Source organism: Zea mays, chromosome 9 (genome assembly GCF_902167145.1).
Source record: "Zea mays cultivar B73 chromosome 9, Zm-B73-REFERENCE-NAM-5.0, whole genome shotgun sequence".
Lineage (NCBI taxonomy): Eukaryota > Viridiplantae > Streptophyta > Magnoliopsida > Poales > Poaceae > Zea > Zea mays.
This window is the reverse complement of record NC_050104.1, coordinates 114081398-114099526: the sequence shown is the minus strand read 5'-3', so window position 1 is coordinate 114099526 and position 18129 is coordinate 114081398. Positions and strand designations below refer to the sequence as shown.

The 18129-nt window shown below is 43.8% G+C and overlaps 2 protein-coding genes across 2 annotated transcripts; both read right to left on the bottom strand.

Moving 5' to 3' along the window:
- Positions 1-4290: 4290 nt before the first annotated feature.
- LOC100284616 (uncharacterized) lies at positions 4291-6929 on the bottom strand. The gene is made up of 6 exons (NM_001372208.1): positions 6523-6929; positions 6319-6395; positions 6181-6226; positions 5772-5832; positions 5580-5652; positions 4291-5199 (listed from the first exon to the last, which is right to left on the bottom strand). The coding sequence occupies exons 1-6, from the start codon at positions 6707-6709 to the stop codon at positions 4612-4614; spliced, it is 1032 nt and encodes a 343-aa protein (NP_001359137.1). The 5' UTR covers positions 6710-6929; the 3' UTR covers positions 4291-4611.
- A 3150-nt stretch (positions 6930-10079) lies between these two features.
- On the bottom strand, positions 10080-10741 carry LOC103638874 (uncharacterized). Its single transcript, XM_020544070.1, has one exon. It carries the CDS (start codon positions 10661-10663, stop codon positions 10301-10303), a length of 363 nt encoding a protein of 120 aa, XP_020399659.1. The 5' UTR covers positions 10664-10741; the 3' UTR covers positions 10080-10300.
- Positions 10742-18129: the final 7388 nt, after the last annotated feature.

Below are 18129 nucleotides of genomic sequence, written 5' to 3'. Positions count from 1 at the left end.
GCTCATAAGTATACCTTTGATCATGTCTCTTTTATATATGCTATGACTAATGAGTTTTCAAGTGTATTTCAAACCAAGTCATAGGTATATTGAAAGGGAATTGGAGTCTTCGGCGAAGACAAAGGCTTCCACTCCACTCTCCTACTCATCCTTCGCTGTCACTCCGGGCATCTCTCCACCTTTGGTATAATCTTCACTCATTTATTTTATGGCCAAAGAAGGAGAAAGCACTTTATATGGGCTCTAATGATTCCGTTTTTGGCGATTCATGCCAAAGGGGGAGAAAGTATGAGCCCAAAGCAAAAGGACCGCACCACCACCAATTTCAAAAACTTAGTGCTTTGAGTATTTATCATTTGGTATCCTATTGTATTCAAAAGGGGGAGAAAATAGTATTTCAAAAATGATATATCAAAACCCTCTTGAATACTAAGAGGAGGATCTCCTTTAGGGGGAGTTTTGTTTAGTCAAAGGAAAAGCATTTGAAACAGGGGGAGAAAATTTCAAGCCTCAAAAATGCTTTGCAAAATCCTATTCATTTACCTTTGACTATTTGCAAAAGAACTTTGAAAAGGATTTACAAAAGAGTTTGCAAAAACAAAACATGTGGTGCAAGCGTGGTCCAAAATGTTATAAGAAAGAAACAATCCATGCATATCGAGTAAGTATTTACATTGGCTCAATTCCAAGCAACCTTTACACTTACATTATGCAAACTAGTTCAATTATGCACTTCTATATTTGCTTTGGTTTGTGTTGGCATCAATCACCAAAAAGGGGGAGATTGAAAGGGAATTAGGCTTATACCTAGTCCCTAATTAATTTTGGTGGTTGAATTGACCAACACAAATAATTGGACTAACTAGTTTGCCCAAGTGTATAGATTATACAGGTGTAAAAGGTTCACACTCAGCCAATAAAAAGACCAAGTTTTGGATTCAACAAAGGAGCAAAGGGGCAACCGAAGGCACCCCTGGTCTGGCGCACCGGACTGTCCGGTGTGCCACCGGACATGTCCGGTGCACCAAGGGGACTCAGACTCAAACTCGCCACCTTCGGGAATTTCCAGAGGCGACTCGGCTATAATTCACCGGACTGTCCGGTGTACACCGGACAGTGTCCGGTGCTCCAAGGGAGGTCGTCCTCAGGAACTCGCCAGCCTCGGGTTTTCACTCCAGCCGCTCCGCTATAATTCACCGGACTGTCCGGTGTGCACCGGACTGTCCGGTGCAACGTCGGGGCAACGGCTACTTCGCGCCAACGGCTACCTGCAACTGCATTTAATGCGCGCGCAGCGCGCGCAGGAGTCAGAATCGCCCATGCTGGCACACCGGACAGCAAACAGTACATGTCCGGTGTGCACCGGACACCCAGGAGGGCCCACAAGTCAGAAGCTCCAACGGTCAGAATCCAACGGCAGTGATGACGTGGCAGGGGGCACCGGACTGTCCGGTGTGCACCGGACTGTCCGGTGTGCACCGGACTGTCCGGTGCGCCATCGAACAGACAACCTCCCAACGGCCACTTTTGGTGGTTGGGGCTATAAATACCCCAACCACCCCACCATTCATTGCATCCAAGTTTTCCACTTCTCAACCACTTACAAGAGCTAGGCATTCAATTCTAGACACACTCAAAGTGGTCAAATCCTCTCCAATTCAACACAAAGCCCTAGTGACTAGTGAGAGTGATTTGCCGTGTTCATTTGAGCTCTTGCGCTTGGATTGCTTTCTCTCTTTCATTCTTTCTTGTGTTCAATACTCACTTGTAACCAAGGCAAGAGACACCAATTGTGTGGTGGTCCTTGCGGGGAGGTTTTGCTCCCGGTTGATTTGAGAAGAGAAAGCTCACTCGGTCGGAGGGACCGTTTGAGAGAGGGAAAGGGTTGAAAAAGACCCGACCTTTGTGGCCTCCTCAACGGGGAGTAGGTTTGAGAGAACCGAACCTCGGTAAAACAAATCCTCGTGTCTCACTTCATTATTTGCTTGCGATTTGTTTTCACGCCCTCTCTCGGACTCGATTATATTTCTAACGCTAACCCGGCTTGTAGTTGTGTTTATATTTGTAAATTTCAGTTTCGCCCTATTCACCCCCCCTCTAGGCGACTTTCAATTGGTATACCATATAATTGTTGGATTTGTAAGAGCCCATTCACGACTGATGGGTAAGGCACAAACATCTCGGTACTAGCCTCAGATAATGGGAAGCTAGGATTAGAAGATTTTTCGAATGCACGTGTGAGTTTCTTTAGTGATTCTTCTATTCCCCCATATGTTGTTCTAACTAGTCCCATTGTAAATTTACATATTGTCTAAAGGACTGGATATCATCAGATTTACTTACATTGGGAGTTGGAGGCGAAGGTAGGGGACTCGAGGTTGATCTCTCTCCTTGCTTGGTGATCTTCTAGACCCGGTCTACTATGAAGTATGACATGAAATTCTCCTTAGTCGCTTCGTGCACCCTAGGCACATTGTCGCAGCGCCTCATCGTTCCATTACTTCATGAGATCTTCAAACTGTTGCAGCTCATCGCCCGATAGACTCTCCATAGTTGACCTAAGGATATTGTTTAGGGAGACATTGGTGCGATCTTTGGAAACGACCATTTGTGGTTGAACTTAATAAATCTGAAAAACACTCGTTCCCAAGCAAAGTCACCAAAAAGTATGTTGGTGTCTTTTTGGGCCAAATACTAACGATCCATAAGACCTACGCGTGGCATGCAGGACCTTGAGGACTTCTCTGTAGGTCGACGGGTCATCCGCATTAGGTCACCAGACTGTCCATCATGGTACAAATAACTACATTTTTCTCTACAGGTGCACCGTGCACGGACTGTCTACAATAGGTCATTGGACGGTCTGTGGTAGGTCACTGGACTGTCCACCATGGCGCAGATAACTAAAGTTTTCTCTGTAGGTGCACAGACCGTCCGCGTGTAGGTGGTAGACCATCCATGATGCATAGAAGTCTTCGTGTAGAACCTAGATCTCGCCTCTCGGAAGGGATCATGTCGAGGAGGAGAGATCATAGGGTTGCTTCGGGTTAGCAGGCCACCCAAAGCGCCTTTAGATGACGTAGAGACAAAGAGAGGTGAAGATTGAGATTGAGGAACTACAACTAGAGCTACAACACATCTAGATCTAATGCATGAAGATAAGTAATATTGTTGTTTGGAATCGACCATACCTCTTTATATTTATAGGGGATGAGGTCTAAACCTTAACAAAGCGAATTCCAACAAAATATCATAAGAAATAGGAATGATCTCGCAGCAAATCAGAACTCTCGCTCTCCTGGATACACAATACGCTAAGCCATAGACTAAAGAAATGCATGTCACAAATCAGATCTTAGGAGATGTCCTAATTAGCTAAGTCATCTATGCACACGAAATGCAAATCATAGTTAGATACTACCTTCGCTCCAAAATAATGCGCATCTCATGCTTCGAGTAGAAAATTTGTCTTAAGCTTGAGCAATACATACACTACCGGAAACACATTCTTTACCGAGTGCTCATAGATTTGACGAGAGCAAAATATCAGGCCCTCGGCAAAACATTATTTGTTGAGTGTTACTCTCGGCGAAGAACGACACTCGGCAAAGTCCATCTTTACCGAGTACAAAACACTCGACATACAAACACGCTCGGGTAACATCTATTTGCCTTTGCTGAGTGCAATGACCATAACACTCGACAAAGAAGGCACACCTGTGAATCGGTAAAACTTTTTTTTGTCGAGTGTTATGGTCGTGGCACACGGCAAAGGGAAACTATTACCGAGTGCCACGCTCACACTCGGTGAAGAGCCTGCGCTTGGGCCGACTGGAGCTACCTTTGTCGAGTGCGTGCTGGTCTGGCACTCGGCAAAGACTCTTTCTTTGTCGAGCGCCAGCCTGCACACTAAGCACAGAAACCGTCATGGGGCTCACTGGAACTCCATTTGCCGAGTGCCTGTTGGTCTAGCACTCTACAAAGGTTCTATCATCGTCACTTAGCACCGTCATGGGGACTTTTCTTTGCCGAGTGCCCGAAATAAGGTACTCGACGAAGAGGCCTTTGCCGATAACCAGTTTACCGAGCCCTCTTTGTCGACTGCTACACTCGGCAAAATTTGCCGAGTGTTATGGTGGCTTTGCTGAGTGTCTGCGCCACTCGACAAAGAACTTGTTCCGGTAGTGACATACAAAAAATATTAACATTCATGATACCAAATTAATGTCATTGAATTAGTGTTGATTTCTTAAAGCACAAACTGCACACATTTTATCACATGCATAACACTGCACCCACAAAAGATCTCTGATCAATGTTACAACGGTGTCACACAAATCCAATATAATACAGCATATATATGGCGAATCTTAGGGACAAAATAAACAAACATATATATGGAGAATTGATCTCCATAATATCTTGTATCCAACAATTAAAACTAATGACTGCATGTACTACAACTCCGATCACATGCTAATCGTCTGAACTTTGATGGTTCACAACAAAACTGACACTTGCATTTAAATACCTTAGCTTGACCTTGCTTATCCATATATATTGTAGTATACAGTTCTTTACGTGAGTTCCAAACCATTATATATTGGACGACTATATGCGTATCCTCTGACTTCCTACAGGTGCTTGTTGTGCAGGCGGCTTCATCTCGAGCCTGGAGTTCGAACCCTCAAAACCCTTGCTGTCCATGGAGTCTCCCGACACGGCGCCCTCGTACAGCCCGGTGACTGGATCCATGACATCAATGCCTGCACCCTCCATCCTTGTCGACGACCCCATCTGAAGCTGATCGTTGCCGCTCTTTGCCTGCTGCTCTTCGCTGGCCCACATCATCGAGCTCTTGCCACTGGAGCTGCAATGGTTATTAAGGTCCTTTTTGTTGTCTGCTGAGCCAATGAAGCAGCTCTCGCCCAACGTCAGGAAGCCATCCATTGGCCTCTCCATCTGATGCAGGAGCTGGTCCATGTGGCTGCTTCCTCCATAGAAGCACTGCAGGTCCTGGACGGACGAGAAGCTCGTGGAGCTGGTGCCGATGTCAAGGACCCCTTGGCTGCCTAGAGTTCTGTACCCAGCGGGCCACGTGGCGCAGTCGCTGGACCCGAGGGCTTGGTATGCTTTCTCCACGATGGACTGCATGTACTTCCCCTGGGCTTCAACCCTCATCTGGAGGTGCTTCTGCACCTGCATGCATGCATGCAAAGTTCACCGCCCTTTAACTTTTGTTTATAGAATGAAGGACAATGCATATATGTTGAATTCATGAGCACCACACATATATATGAGAAGGACAGAGAAGATGTGTGTCAAGTAAACTTCCCAAGATTGTTCTTGCAAAAGCGTCTACGATTCTGATTTCGGAACATGCGAACCACAATGCAAAAATCGCCATATAATATGTGACAAGTGTATGGAAACTTCCCAAGAACGTTCATTATTGATGCATTCACGCAAAGTTCATGAGCAACAACGTGCAAGGCCAGAAGAAAGAAACCAAAGCTGCGGTGAGCTAGTAAACTTCCTAAAGCAAATATGCTAGCTACTGTGTACGTAAATGCATGTACCTCTAGTTCTCCATGGAGCCTTCTTTGGACTTCCATTTGGATCCTTAAGGCCTCGTTCACATTCACGCTGCGGCTGAATAATGATCCACGAGAAAACATGAGGTAGTATTATCAGAACCTTATGATCTGAAGATTGCACTCATCAGAACTAGAGAGGAATGAGTAAGTATTATTGTGAACAAATCAGCTCACTCGTTCATGCTTCTTGCTATCATGCCTGAAGAAGAGGCCACGCTACGTTGCATCTCCATTGCTGAATGTGGTTAATTCATTGGATGATATATGTCAGTAGTTTTGAAAAATATGTTTATACTACAATTAACTATCATTGCAAACAACTGAAAGTACTGGACACATGATATATAGACAAAATGATGATCTTTGTTACTAGGTTTGGGTACGTGATGAATGAATCTAAAACTCATAATAGGTTCTCATAAAAGGATGGAAAAGGGAACACATATAGAAGCAGATAGAAGAAGGCAAGGAAACAAAAATTATGTATGCGCTACAAGTTCTAATAATTTCTCTATCTAGATAATTAATAAGCATATAGTAGTCTTAGAATCTTAGTGCATGGCATCTGCTGTACAATCCTAACCTGTATGGTCACCCAACTCCTTGTGCTGCTTCCCTAGCCTGAATTTCTGGCAGAGTGAGACACAGCACAAATCAGAGAAAGAACAGCTTAAACCTAATTAATTTCAACTTCTGCATACTGGATCATGCAGGTACGTACCTGAAGGTGACTCTTGAGGTGGTAGAGGGTGAGGCCCTTGACTCCCATAACCCTCATGATGGTCTTGGGCGTTGCCTCTACGTACGGCGAAGAATTTAGGGAAGGATGCAAATCAACCAAAATTAACGTATCAAATAAAATTCCACAGCGGCAAGTAGCAACACGTAACGTAACTGAAAGCATGCATCTCTATGTATCACGTACTGTCCGGGCCTCCGAGCTGGGCGACGGCATCGACGAAGCGGTCATGGAGCTCGGGTGTCCACCGGAGGCGGGGCTTGGGGTCGGTGGTGAGGACGAGACCGCCGGAGTCGCCGCCTTGCCCGCACATAGGCCGATCATTTGGGTTCGCGGCACCGGTGCTGGCCTGCTTCTTGGAGGAAGGGAACATTCTATTCTCTCGACTCCTTGCCGCGCCTTTCCCTCTTAAACCTTTCTCGCTCTAGATCTCGATCCTGGGGCGACCTTCTCTCGATCTTTCCGCCTGAGCGATCTGATCTGCTAGCTACAAGGACTGGGCTCAGAGAGATTCAAGAACATGGAACAGGGTTCGCTTCGCACGCGGAACGAGGAGTGTACAGTACAAGTGGTACTAATCTTGGTCTCTTCTTCCTCCTTGAAGTGCTCGTCTCTCTATCTCTCTCTCTCTCTCTCTCTCTCTGTGTGTGTGTGTGCTTTAGACTTTAGTTCGTTGCTTTGTTTCTTTCTCTCTCTTTCTCTCCCTGTCTATAGTGTGTAGTCTCCTAGCAGAAAGCTTTCCCCGGCCGGGTATTATTCTGCCCGGGACGAAAGCCACACCGCCAGCTACTCGAAGCCTCGGCAGTGTCTCCGTGTGGACCCCTCTGAAGAAGATTTAAATTAACATCTGACATAATCACAAGACCATGCAGTACTAGTAACTACGGATATATATCATCAACCTGCTGCTTGCAAGAAAGTTTCTGAAGAAGATTGTAGGGTACGACCTAGGCTGGTGAGAATTGAGATAGCATTTTCTAGAGGCTGCAACAATAATACAGGATTAATTTCGTTAGGAAGGGCCATAAAGAATTCAACGTTGTTATGGTAATTGGTAGTAGTAAGCTAGTGCTGTAGTGCATGCATCAAACAGAACTTTAGAGCGAAGGACTTGTTGATCAAATCATCAGTGCCATGAATCATCGTCATCAGTGCATGAAAAAAAGGAGTAAACTCATCACACTTCATCATGACCAAATGATGGCATCCACCAGATTGTGAGGGAATTTAAAACATGCGCATTTGCATTGAGCCCCGGTACCTGTGCAAGTTAGCCAAGTAGACAAATATCACAACGTACGCGTACCCAACAAAATCAAAAGGAGCCTAAATAAATTAAAGTCGCCACATATACGACACATCTATCCACATCATATATATAGTGGAACCACTGATGGCATATAGCTCGGCCCGGCCCGGCAGTGTGTGGGAGACCTACAGCTAGCTAGCTAGCAGCCGTATTTCCTTTTTGTTGGTGTCCCAGACCAATTCAGATGCAGGTGGCATATAGCAAACTACACACATGCATGCATGATTAATTGGTCCGTGTAGGTTGATGCGTGCTTCAGATAATCAGAAGTGAACGAGTTCAATTTACAGTCTTAGCTCTCCAGTTCACGTACTATACCTAGCTGTTTGAGGAACTCGAATGTTGCCAGCTCCTGAAATGCTCAGTACTCCTTCTATCTCAAATTAAAATTCGTTTTAGACCTTTAATAAATTCATATAATAATTAGTCATCGCCATCAATTTGAATATAGACATAAAAACAATACCTAAAGCGAATATTAATTTGGGTCAGAGGGAGTATTAATTAAGGGTCTAAAAATATTTGGATCACATACAACTAACAAATTGTTGGGGTCATGTTTGGATGCTCAGCTAATGTATTACATATCATCTAACTAACAATTATTCCCTATATCATCTAACTAACAATTACTCCATGTAATCTAAATTATAAGTTGTTTAGACTTTTCTAGGCATTATTTTTTGTTACCTAGCAAGACATACATTATATCTAGACTAGTCGATTGCCCGTGTATTACTACAGTTTCTACATCAGAATATTTCTATTCTTTGTTGAACACATGGTTGTGAGCATTAGTGGTTAAAATCTAGGCGTGGGAGGTGGGAGGGCAACGGTTCTAACCCTAGCACTATGTATATTTTTTGACTTTTATTTCGCTCGCTGCACTCGCTGGAGAGGACGACACACGAAGAAACTCACAGTTAAATATAGTAGAGATATATGGTAAAAATATATATCTAGGAAACATAGAATAACGAACATTACAATTTGAAGTAGAGAGATTAGCTATTACCTAGGTTTTTTAGCTAACATAGCTAATAATTAGGGGGTGTTTGAATGCACTATAACTAATAGTTAGTTAGCTAAAAATTGTTAGTGGAATTAGCTAGCTAACAAATAACTAACTAACTATTAACTAACTTACCAAAATTAGTTAATATCTAAACTATTAGCTAGGGTGTTTGGATGTCTCAACTAATTTTAGCCACTAACTATTAGCTCTAGTGCATTCAAACACCCCCTTAGTTGCATCTTAATGGAGCCTAATTCTAGTTAAATCAAATCATAAATATACCGACTACTTGGCATATGTAGTTTGTAATTATCTTGGATACAAAATTTAGTAATAAAAACATGCTAATAAGATGTGAAAATCTTATGTATCCAAGTTGCAAATTGAGCCCACCAATTAGGTGAAGAAAGTAGAGAGGATAAGGGCACACCTCTATAAAGCTAGCCAGCTTGCCGTCCCCTACACATTGTTCCACGAGGGAGGGGGAGGAGAGAGAGACATGGCATTTTCTTTACCACACCTAGGGAATATATGCTTTCTTCTTTGTCAATTAAGCAAAGATTCTTCTGAGGAATTGAATACACTAAGTTTGTATATGTATAATTTGTAGAAAATATAAAATTTCCTGCCTGAACTTTTTTCATAATTTCGTTTAAATATGGCAGCCACTGCATAACCTAAATAAGGTAATTATCAACGAGACGACTCAATTTCAGAATACACATGGAAGTAATTACCTATATGATCAATTCGGATAAGTCAGTTGCGTAGAAAGTTGGATGTTTCAGGTCAAACATTATGCGAGTACAAGTGTATACTTCCCCGTTCCTTTTTAATTCTTGTTCTATAAGTTAAATATACTCAATATTGGTCAAATATATACAAGAAATTACTAATATTTACGGTGTGTGATAAATATTATTCGATAAATCATTAAATATATTTTATAATACACTTATTTGGAGAGATATACGTGTTACTAGTATTTTTGAATTTAATTAATTTTAACAATTTTAATTTGTAAAAAAAATCTAGATGGCACTTATAGGGATAGAGCAAGTATGTACAGATCGTAAGACTATCTGCAACAGACTCCCTGTCACTCTCCTACAGTGCAAAACAGTATTTTGCATGATCATTTACATAGCCTATTTGTAGGTTGTACTATTTGTAGAGTGAAATTTGAAATAAAGAGTAAGATAGGGAGTCTACAGAATAGTCACATGCATATATGCATGCACATATATGATACTAGGTGTATGCCCGTGCGTTTCTACGGAGTTAACATATAATGATAAGATATATTGAGATGTATAGAAACATTAATTATCGTTATACCTTCTTGTTAGCATCTTTTAGAGGTTAAAAAGATTTACATACATTAAAAGATATATATATATATATATGTCCCTGCTTTGCCATACAAATTTAAAAACTATCAAAAAGTATTTATACAAAATTGTAATAGATATAGATACGTAGATAGTATCTTTAAGCAATGTACATGTGTATATACTATCATGAATTCAAATCCATCCTATGACCCCTACCCCACTACATTCCCGGGAAGATAAACTGCATGATAAAAAGCAAGGGGGCACATGTTTAAGTTTTGAGAGCAGAGATCGATTTGGATCGGGTTAGAAATAAAGGATCAAATCGATCTCAGGCCAGGTGTTTAATACTTGGAGGGTCTTGTCCATGTTCTTGGCCCTTTTCTTGGGCCGCTGGGGCAGCTTGGTGCCCTTCATCGCAAGGAAATCGTCCTCCTTCACCTTCCGTGACAGCGAGATGTAGATCAGCGGCAGCTCGAACCGCTCCACGCCCAGCTTCTCGCCGGCGGTGGCGACGCCGTTGCCCGTCAACGTCGACTCTTGGTGGTGGTGGTGGTAGACGTTGACGGGCAACATTTTCATTGGGGAAGACTCTTGGTGGTAGACGTCGACTCTTGGTGGTGGTGGTGGTACATTTTCATAAATCCTGTGTTTTTGCCTCAGCCCCATGACACCAACATTTTCATTTTCTGAGTAACAGAACAACACATAAAAATGTACAGAGTTTAGATAGGCATTGGATGCAGACCACATACCTCTTGATTTAAAGGACTCTGCAATGTCTACTAAGCTTGCCATTTTCTTTCCCAACTTCTGCATCGCCTAAACAGGAAAAAAAGATCCACAATTATTAATTGTGCAAATATGTCAAGAACAACCAGCCCAAGAAAATAGAGAAATAGATGCAGACCAACTAATAGTTCCCTAAGAGAAAAAACAGAAAAAGGGAGAGAGATCATTTTACCAGTAATGCATCATCAAAGTATTGTGTTGCTTTTGAAAGTAGGCCACGATCTTCATCTCCAGCAGGTGATGTCTTAAAGAAATTGATTTCATCAAGTGCAGCATAAAATTTTGCAAATAGTTCATCTCCTGAATGATCTGACCAAATATTAAAAAAAGGTTCACGAGAACACAGTTGATTTTAATCACCTCAAAAGTGAAATCAATGTAAAAAAGAGGCAACTATATCTCAATACAATTTATGTCAGTCATACCTAGTTCAAATGTATCCTCCACCTGGCTGTCGCTCTGATCAGAAGAAGCAGAAAGATGATATGAGATGATAGTATATCTAAAGAATGATATTAGGGAAAAGTAACAAAACTGTATGGATAAGCAATTCAGCAGTTTGAGATGGCTTGTTTGAAACAGATTGTGACAGCAAAGCAGCTCTTGCCTGGTCTCTTTCATTTGCTTCGAGAGAAGCAAATAGCTCAAACAACAGTCCTGGTTGTATTGCGTCACCAGTGGCTGTTGAGTTAACACTAAAAATGGACTCCAGACAATCCTCAGCAACTTCCAGAGCTTCAGGATCAACACCAGGAGCTAATTCGACCGCATCAAAGACATGGATGTTTAATGTCAGAAAATTGAACGGCAAGAAAAATCAAATGAGCAAAACTCCGTAACAAAAAGTGGGCATAGAAAATTAAATGGAATCTCTTAAGGTTTAAAGCTGAAGAAATGCCTTGTCCAGTCTTCCCCAATGGGTCAAGTTAAACAGAGATTACTGGCTACTGCAGAGTTAGGCAACGTATAAATAGGGTGCCATCAAAATTACCTGCTGATGTGCGCTATTCATTTTCTGCAAACATCCAGATATCTCATCAAAATTACCTGCTGATGTGCGCTTGTCATTTAGCATCTAATTTTCCTATTGAGTATGACAACAGATAAGAAACAGCTGGGGGTCAAATCCCCTATCAGCAGGGCATACCAACAATGGAGACAGCCAAAACATGTGATGCCTCATGAATAAAAGAAAACATTGATCGCCCAAGTCACCTCCTTTTCAAACCCCAAGGTCCCAACTCACCCCTTTACCTTCACAACAATTGCGTGTTATACTAATAGTTTATTCTTCATGTCATATTCCATCACCCAACAGAGTTTTACTACTAACGAACACATGATAGGGGACACCGGAAAGATACCAAGCAGTCAGACCAAATTACAGTCTCAACAACCATCATCCTTCTAAATTCCACACGCAAGCAAAATTTTGCCATGGAAAATGACCCGCGAGCTATTGAATTGAATCAGTCACGGAACCCAACTGAAATGAGTGGCCTAGGAAACCTCAGCCGAAAGCTCCACAATACCTTCTCTAGCTTCTCGAAGGAGTCGGCCTTGAGTGGGATCCACCCCTGGATGGCCTCCCCGGCGACGGCGCTGAGCCACGGCGGCCACCCGGCAGCCACCTGCTCACCCTCGAGGCTCTTCCGCAGGCTCCGCAGCCGGAAGCTCCAGGACGCGGCTGCCACGGCGACGACAGCCTTCCCTGGCTCCTCGGCTTCGTCCTTGACCTTCTCTAGCCTCCTCGCCGCGGACGACGAGCTGCACAGGGAAGGCACGGGCACCGGCAACAGGGCAACAGACCCCTGGGCGCGCGGCTGGCTCCGGTCCCTGAGCTCGCCGGACGAGTCGGCCGCGGCGTCACCGAGACGGCGTTCTTGGACGTGACGCAGCCGATGGCGGTGGCGCACTATGAACACCACCGAGCGCCACCGACCATACGCCGAGCTCACGCACGGACACGGACCAATAGTCGGCTCCTTCTCCACTCCCAAGCCTGACCACATCCGCCCTCACACCAGCATTGTGCTGTGAGCCGGTGGCCGCGGTGCGAAGAATCAAGAGCAGAAAGCTCGACCCACCGCTGGGTCGCGCCGCAACCGCGAGGTCGAGCGCCACAACCGCGAGGCCGAGCTCCTCGCGCTCGTGCGCCTCCACCCGGTCTCCACCCTCGACCCCTCCTCCTTCCTCCTCTCCTCGACCGCCGCGCCTCCGCCACCGCGCCCGCAGGCGCCCTCCCTCAACGCGCCCTCCTCGCTCCTTCAGATGTGGCGCAAGCTCGAGCACCCCCGAGCCAGCTGCGCGATTGGATGTCATCAGCCGTATGGCCAGGAAGCGTCAGCGCGAGCTGCAGGCGGGAATTGCGGGCGGGCGGGCGTCGTAGGAGGGAGGGAGGTGGGGATTGCGGGGCGTTCGCGGCGGGGATTGAGGGCGGGCGGGCGTAGCGTAGGAGGGAGGCGGGGGCAGTCTACAATGCTCTCTTAATAGTTAGTAGAGATTGAAGAATGGCTCTGCAGAATTAAAGATAAAAATACAAACTAAGAAATTTCATTCATAAAACACAATGATTAGGTGAATCTACAACAGTCCAGTGCACAGCCAAGATTTAGTATGCACCAAACAAAAGATAGCACAGACCTAATTCTATTATGCATCTATGAATGGAACATTAAAGTTCATTGTACAAGATGGTGCGATGATACTGTAGCACAACTTTTTTATAAGGATGACGTTATTTGATATCTTATCCAATTTCAGTCCAAGGAATATAATGAAGACAAAGGTACTCACGGAGCTGCTGTCTCTAGAATGAAAGAAATCCTTTTGACTTGTAGACCTCTTCAAAGCTTGATTTGCTTTAGATGGCTTATGGAATGAACTCTGCAGGCTATTGCTGCTGCTACTTTTGGTATGCATCCCCCTAGAAACATACTGGTGAGGAACTTCCATATCATTCTGCACCCAAAAAGCATAAACCAGGGATTAAATAAAAAATGTAACTCCCTACGTCGTTGCTCACCTCTGTTCTTTCACATGCTATGGATGGACAGCTAGCTGCAGTTCACAGCATCCATAAGCTATAAAAATATGCATCTTCACTCATGCTACAAAATGGCTAGCCCAAACAAATCTTAGCAGAACATACAATACACAAATGCGTTAATTGAATGTCATTAAAAATGTCTCCAAACAAATCAAAGTTGTAAGATGAAAGCCTATGCTGTTAGAGTACATACAGAAATGAAGCAAAGTAATATCTATCAAAGCTCTTCACTCGTGCCATGTTACTTTTTTTGGCCATTTTGCAGGTTGCTTGATCCTACAAGAGGAAATAACAGATGTACACATCATCTGGTAATCCTTAGAAATTCACACCATATCCAATGAATATATTAATCTAACACCACAAGCCATGTTTAGAGAAACACCTAAATTATTGCAAAACTAAAGGAATATACCACAACAAGCAATTGAGCCTTGCGGAACCAAGAAAGTTCATCATCACAGATGTCCTACACTTTTGACTGGAAAATTTGCTCCCAAGCATAGCACCTAAAATGAAGTTTATGGAAGTTGGAACAGTTATAACCAAAACTATTTGTTATGAATCATGATAACAAAAAATGAATATAACTCATGGTCAAAAAGTGAAAATAACATACTTGAATGTATCCGTAGCAGCTAATACTTAATGATTCAGAAATGAAAAAACGACAAGACTTCGACAAATTATGCACGCGAAGGTAGAAGAGAAATTACCTTTACAGTAGATCCTTTCCTAATAAATATGTTCTAAGGTTTCATTTCTCGATGAATAATTCAGATTCGAATGAAAGTAATGCAATGCTTTCACCTGAAATGAAACATGCTAAAATCATGAAGGGAAAACGACCAAAACAACTGGACTGCTACTATGCAGGGTGAATACAGAACCAGAGTGAAGTGCATACCAACGGCTTAGTAATTGCCTGAACTTGTTCCTCTAGAATGTATTTATCATCCTTGAGCACCTCAAACAGTTCTCCGTGAGACAAGCATTTTTCACTGAAGTTAGCCAACTGTAGGCAATTGAAACCAGTCAAGATGATAAAAGACAAGGTAATCGAATAGAGTTCTTGTGTACCTGAGCAAACTCTGTGACAACGCAAAACTCCTGTCTATCTAGATTATATGCTTAGCTGAAACATGGATAATGCATTGGGGGAAGCAGTACCACACAAAATGTATCAAGGACAATCCCTTTGACGATACAAAGAAATTCTTAGTTTTGCAATATCACCATTAGCCAGCTCGACAAATTCCACAATTTTTTTGCCGAGCATTACATGAGCACATGCTCAAGTTAAGTTACAACATGTTGTTACTAATTGTTTAAAAAACACATTGTTTTCTCATCCTCATCTGCAATGTCTTCATATGACAGACCCTTCTTCATGCTGATGTGCATTTTCAGAGAGTGGCCACCATCTCCGTAATGAAATATGCAAATGTGAATCGAAAAGAAACATCCATGTATAGGTGGAGATAAATGTGAAAATGGCTTGTCTGTGAGGCACCACCTGTGATTGATTACAATTCAAGGCAACAGTTATGCTAATGGATGGAGAACTACACCTTCAAAGGCACGATCTAATTAGTCCTAAAAATGGCCTGGACCAAGTAAATCAATATGCATTTCAGAAAGTTGTTCAGCTATCACCTTGAGGTACATAGAGTGTCAGAAAAACATAACACCTTGTGTTGACATAATTGACAATTGCAGAACGCATAATCAAAGGCAAAATAAAATTCAGTCCAACATATTACAATGCATATTCCAGTATTTTGAACGTCAAACCATAGAATAGCTAGTGCATTGAATCACCATGTAGAGTGAAGAAAATCAGGATGATTAGCCTGAAAACACTATTGTTATTCATACCAAATAAACAGAAATTGCCTTCATCATCATCAGCCCCGAATGCAACATAATATATTTTAATCCATCCAATATTAAAATAATGAACAATAGCATAAACGTATTCTTCCACTGATAAGCGTAGACATGTTTGCTCAATGACACAGATCCATCCCAGGAAGTATAAATCTGGGCAGGGTAGCAGCGATGGATAGGAGATCTAGGGAGGAATAGGCGGGCGGGATCAAGGAGGTGGCGTTTGTATTATGCCTCGCGAAAGATTGATGTTGTTGTACTTACCGAAGACAATGTTGATGGGATTCATGGCGATCTGATTCTTGGTGGCGGCTCCAAAGACGCGTCTGCGCGTGCGCCGGTGGTCTAGGCGGTGGAGAGCGTTCTTTTGGCCCTCTCACAGGCGGTCCTCAGCCGCCATAGCGCCCTGGGGATGCCGATGATGCCCTTCTTGTTCTTCCTTTGCGACGGGTGTGGGTGCCTGCGCCGACGGCAGTGGTCGGGGGGAGGGGGTGCCGATGTCGAACGGGGGCGGGGTCACGTTGTAGCCCCCTGTGGATGCCTCCAGCGCTTGCGCCACCACGGAGCGGACACAGACAGAGGTCGGGGTTGGACGGCGACGGTCGCGGATCCGGGCATCGCCGATGGGGCAGGGGAAGGGGAAGGGAAAGGGAGGGGGAGGCCTCGAATCCCGGATACATCCACGGGGGTGTTCTCGGCGGACGCGACACGGGGCGAGGGGAGCAGGGCGGCGGTCGCGAACGACTTCGGGAGACAGGGGCGGGGACAGGCGAGGGCGCGACACTTGAGCAGAGGGGGAGGCGGGCGTGCGAGAGTCGCGAGCTGGGTACCGGAGGGATGCCTGGGTGCGGATTTCGCGGCGGCGGCGGGCGTGCGGCGTTGAGGTAGTGGAGGGTTTCGCTGGGGAGGGCGTTGCGGGCTTGAGGGCGTGCGAGACGGCGGGATGCACGGGGAATGCGTTGCGGCAGACAGGCGGGCGTGCGGAGGTTTCGCGCGGCCGGGCGTGCGGTAGCGGGGGGAGGGGCGGGGGCAGTCTACAATCTATCCTTAATAGTTAGTAGAGATATCTGATATATCCAACAAGTAGTAGCATGCAGAACGTAGGGAGACTCTGATGCTACGTACGTAATACGTACATCCATGACTCCATGAGATACATAGATTCGCTACGAAAGTACGTCCACGTGACAGAAGCGAGAAGGCGTATGCATGACTACTAATAAATATGCCTGGCAAAGTTGCGTTCTACCTTTTATCTCTCATCGATCAAGCTCAGAAATCATACTGTCCACTATGGGTGGTAGCTTGCATTTCAAGCACAGCCCTGTATCCAGATGCTCTATGGGATAAGACATGAGAAACGTGTATTCGGAAACTTGTTGTTAATATAAGCAAACAAATAGCTTACCTAATAATAATTGAGGAAATATATATGTGACCGTGCATGCATGGATTTGGAATTTTCCTTTGGCCGCTGCCGCCTCTTCACTCGCGCGAAGTCATTTTTGCTCTAGCAATAAGCCTTCTCCATTTTGTTATTTACCAAATGTTATACCCTTCCTTTAAGACATTAGATATTACTAACTCCGTTCTCGAATATTTATTGTCCGCTATTTTATTTTTAAACTAAACCATGACAAATAAAAAAAACAGATGAAGTATTATATTTTTAATAGAAAAACTATGATTAAAGAGCGTAAAATTAAAACAAAAAAAACGTCAATTATTTCTTGACTCGGATGGAGTACATATGTTCTAGATAGGCCCTAGTTAGTTTTATTTTTCTTCTTGAAACAAGCACATGAGATCGAGGCTTCCTCTTTTACACGAAATGATTCAGACCACAAAGTTCATATCATATGCGTCGTCCAGCCATTAATTGGCCCATTTGGATCATCCAATAATATAGCAATGCGCATACACATATAATGATGATGCAGCATGTAATGATGATGCAGCCAATGCAAATCTTTCAGGATATTTGATATGGCCAGGTTATATATTTACTATTATTGTGTGAACACACTTGAGTTGTTTGTCAATATAATCTCGTCTGCCTTTACTAAAGAACTCATCAGTGATATATAGTAGACCTTCTGCTTCTGTGCTAAGTTATTAGTCTATATATTCATATGGCCCCCCTAGCTAGCTTGCATTGGCCTGCGGTTATTTATTTATGATTAATTAATAAGCAAAGCAGCAGATGAAGTTGCAGCTCGCTCATATGCGCGATCGATCCTCGATCCAATGCAAAGTTGAACATATACGCGTGTGGTTCTGTACTGCCTTTTTCACCCGAGACGACGTGAGGGAAGAGATGGATATAGAAGCCTAAAGCTGGCCGTCAGACAAGAGACGGCGGCCTCTTGCTCGATCTCTTTTCTTCGGAGCACGTCAACCGGTG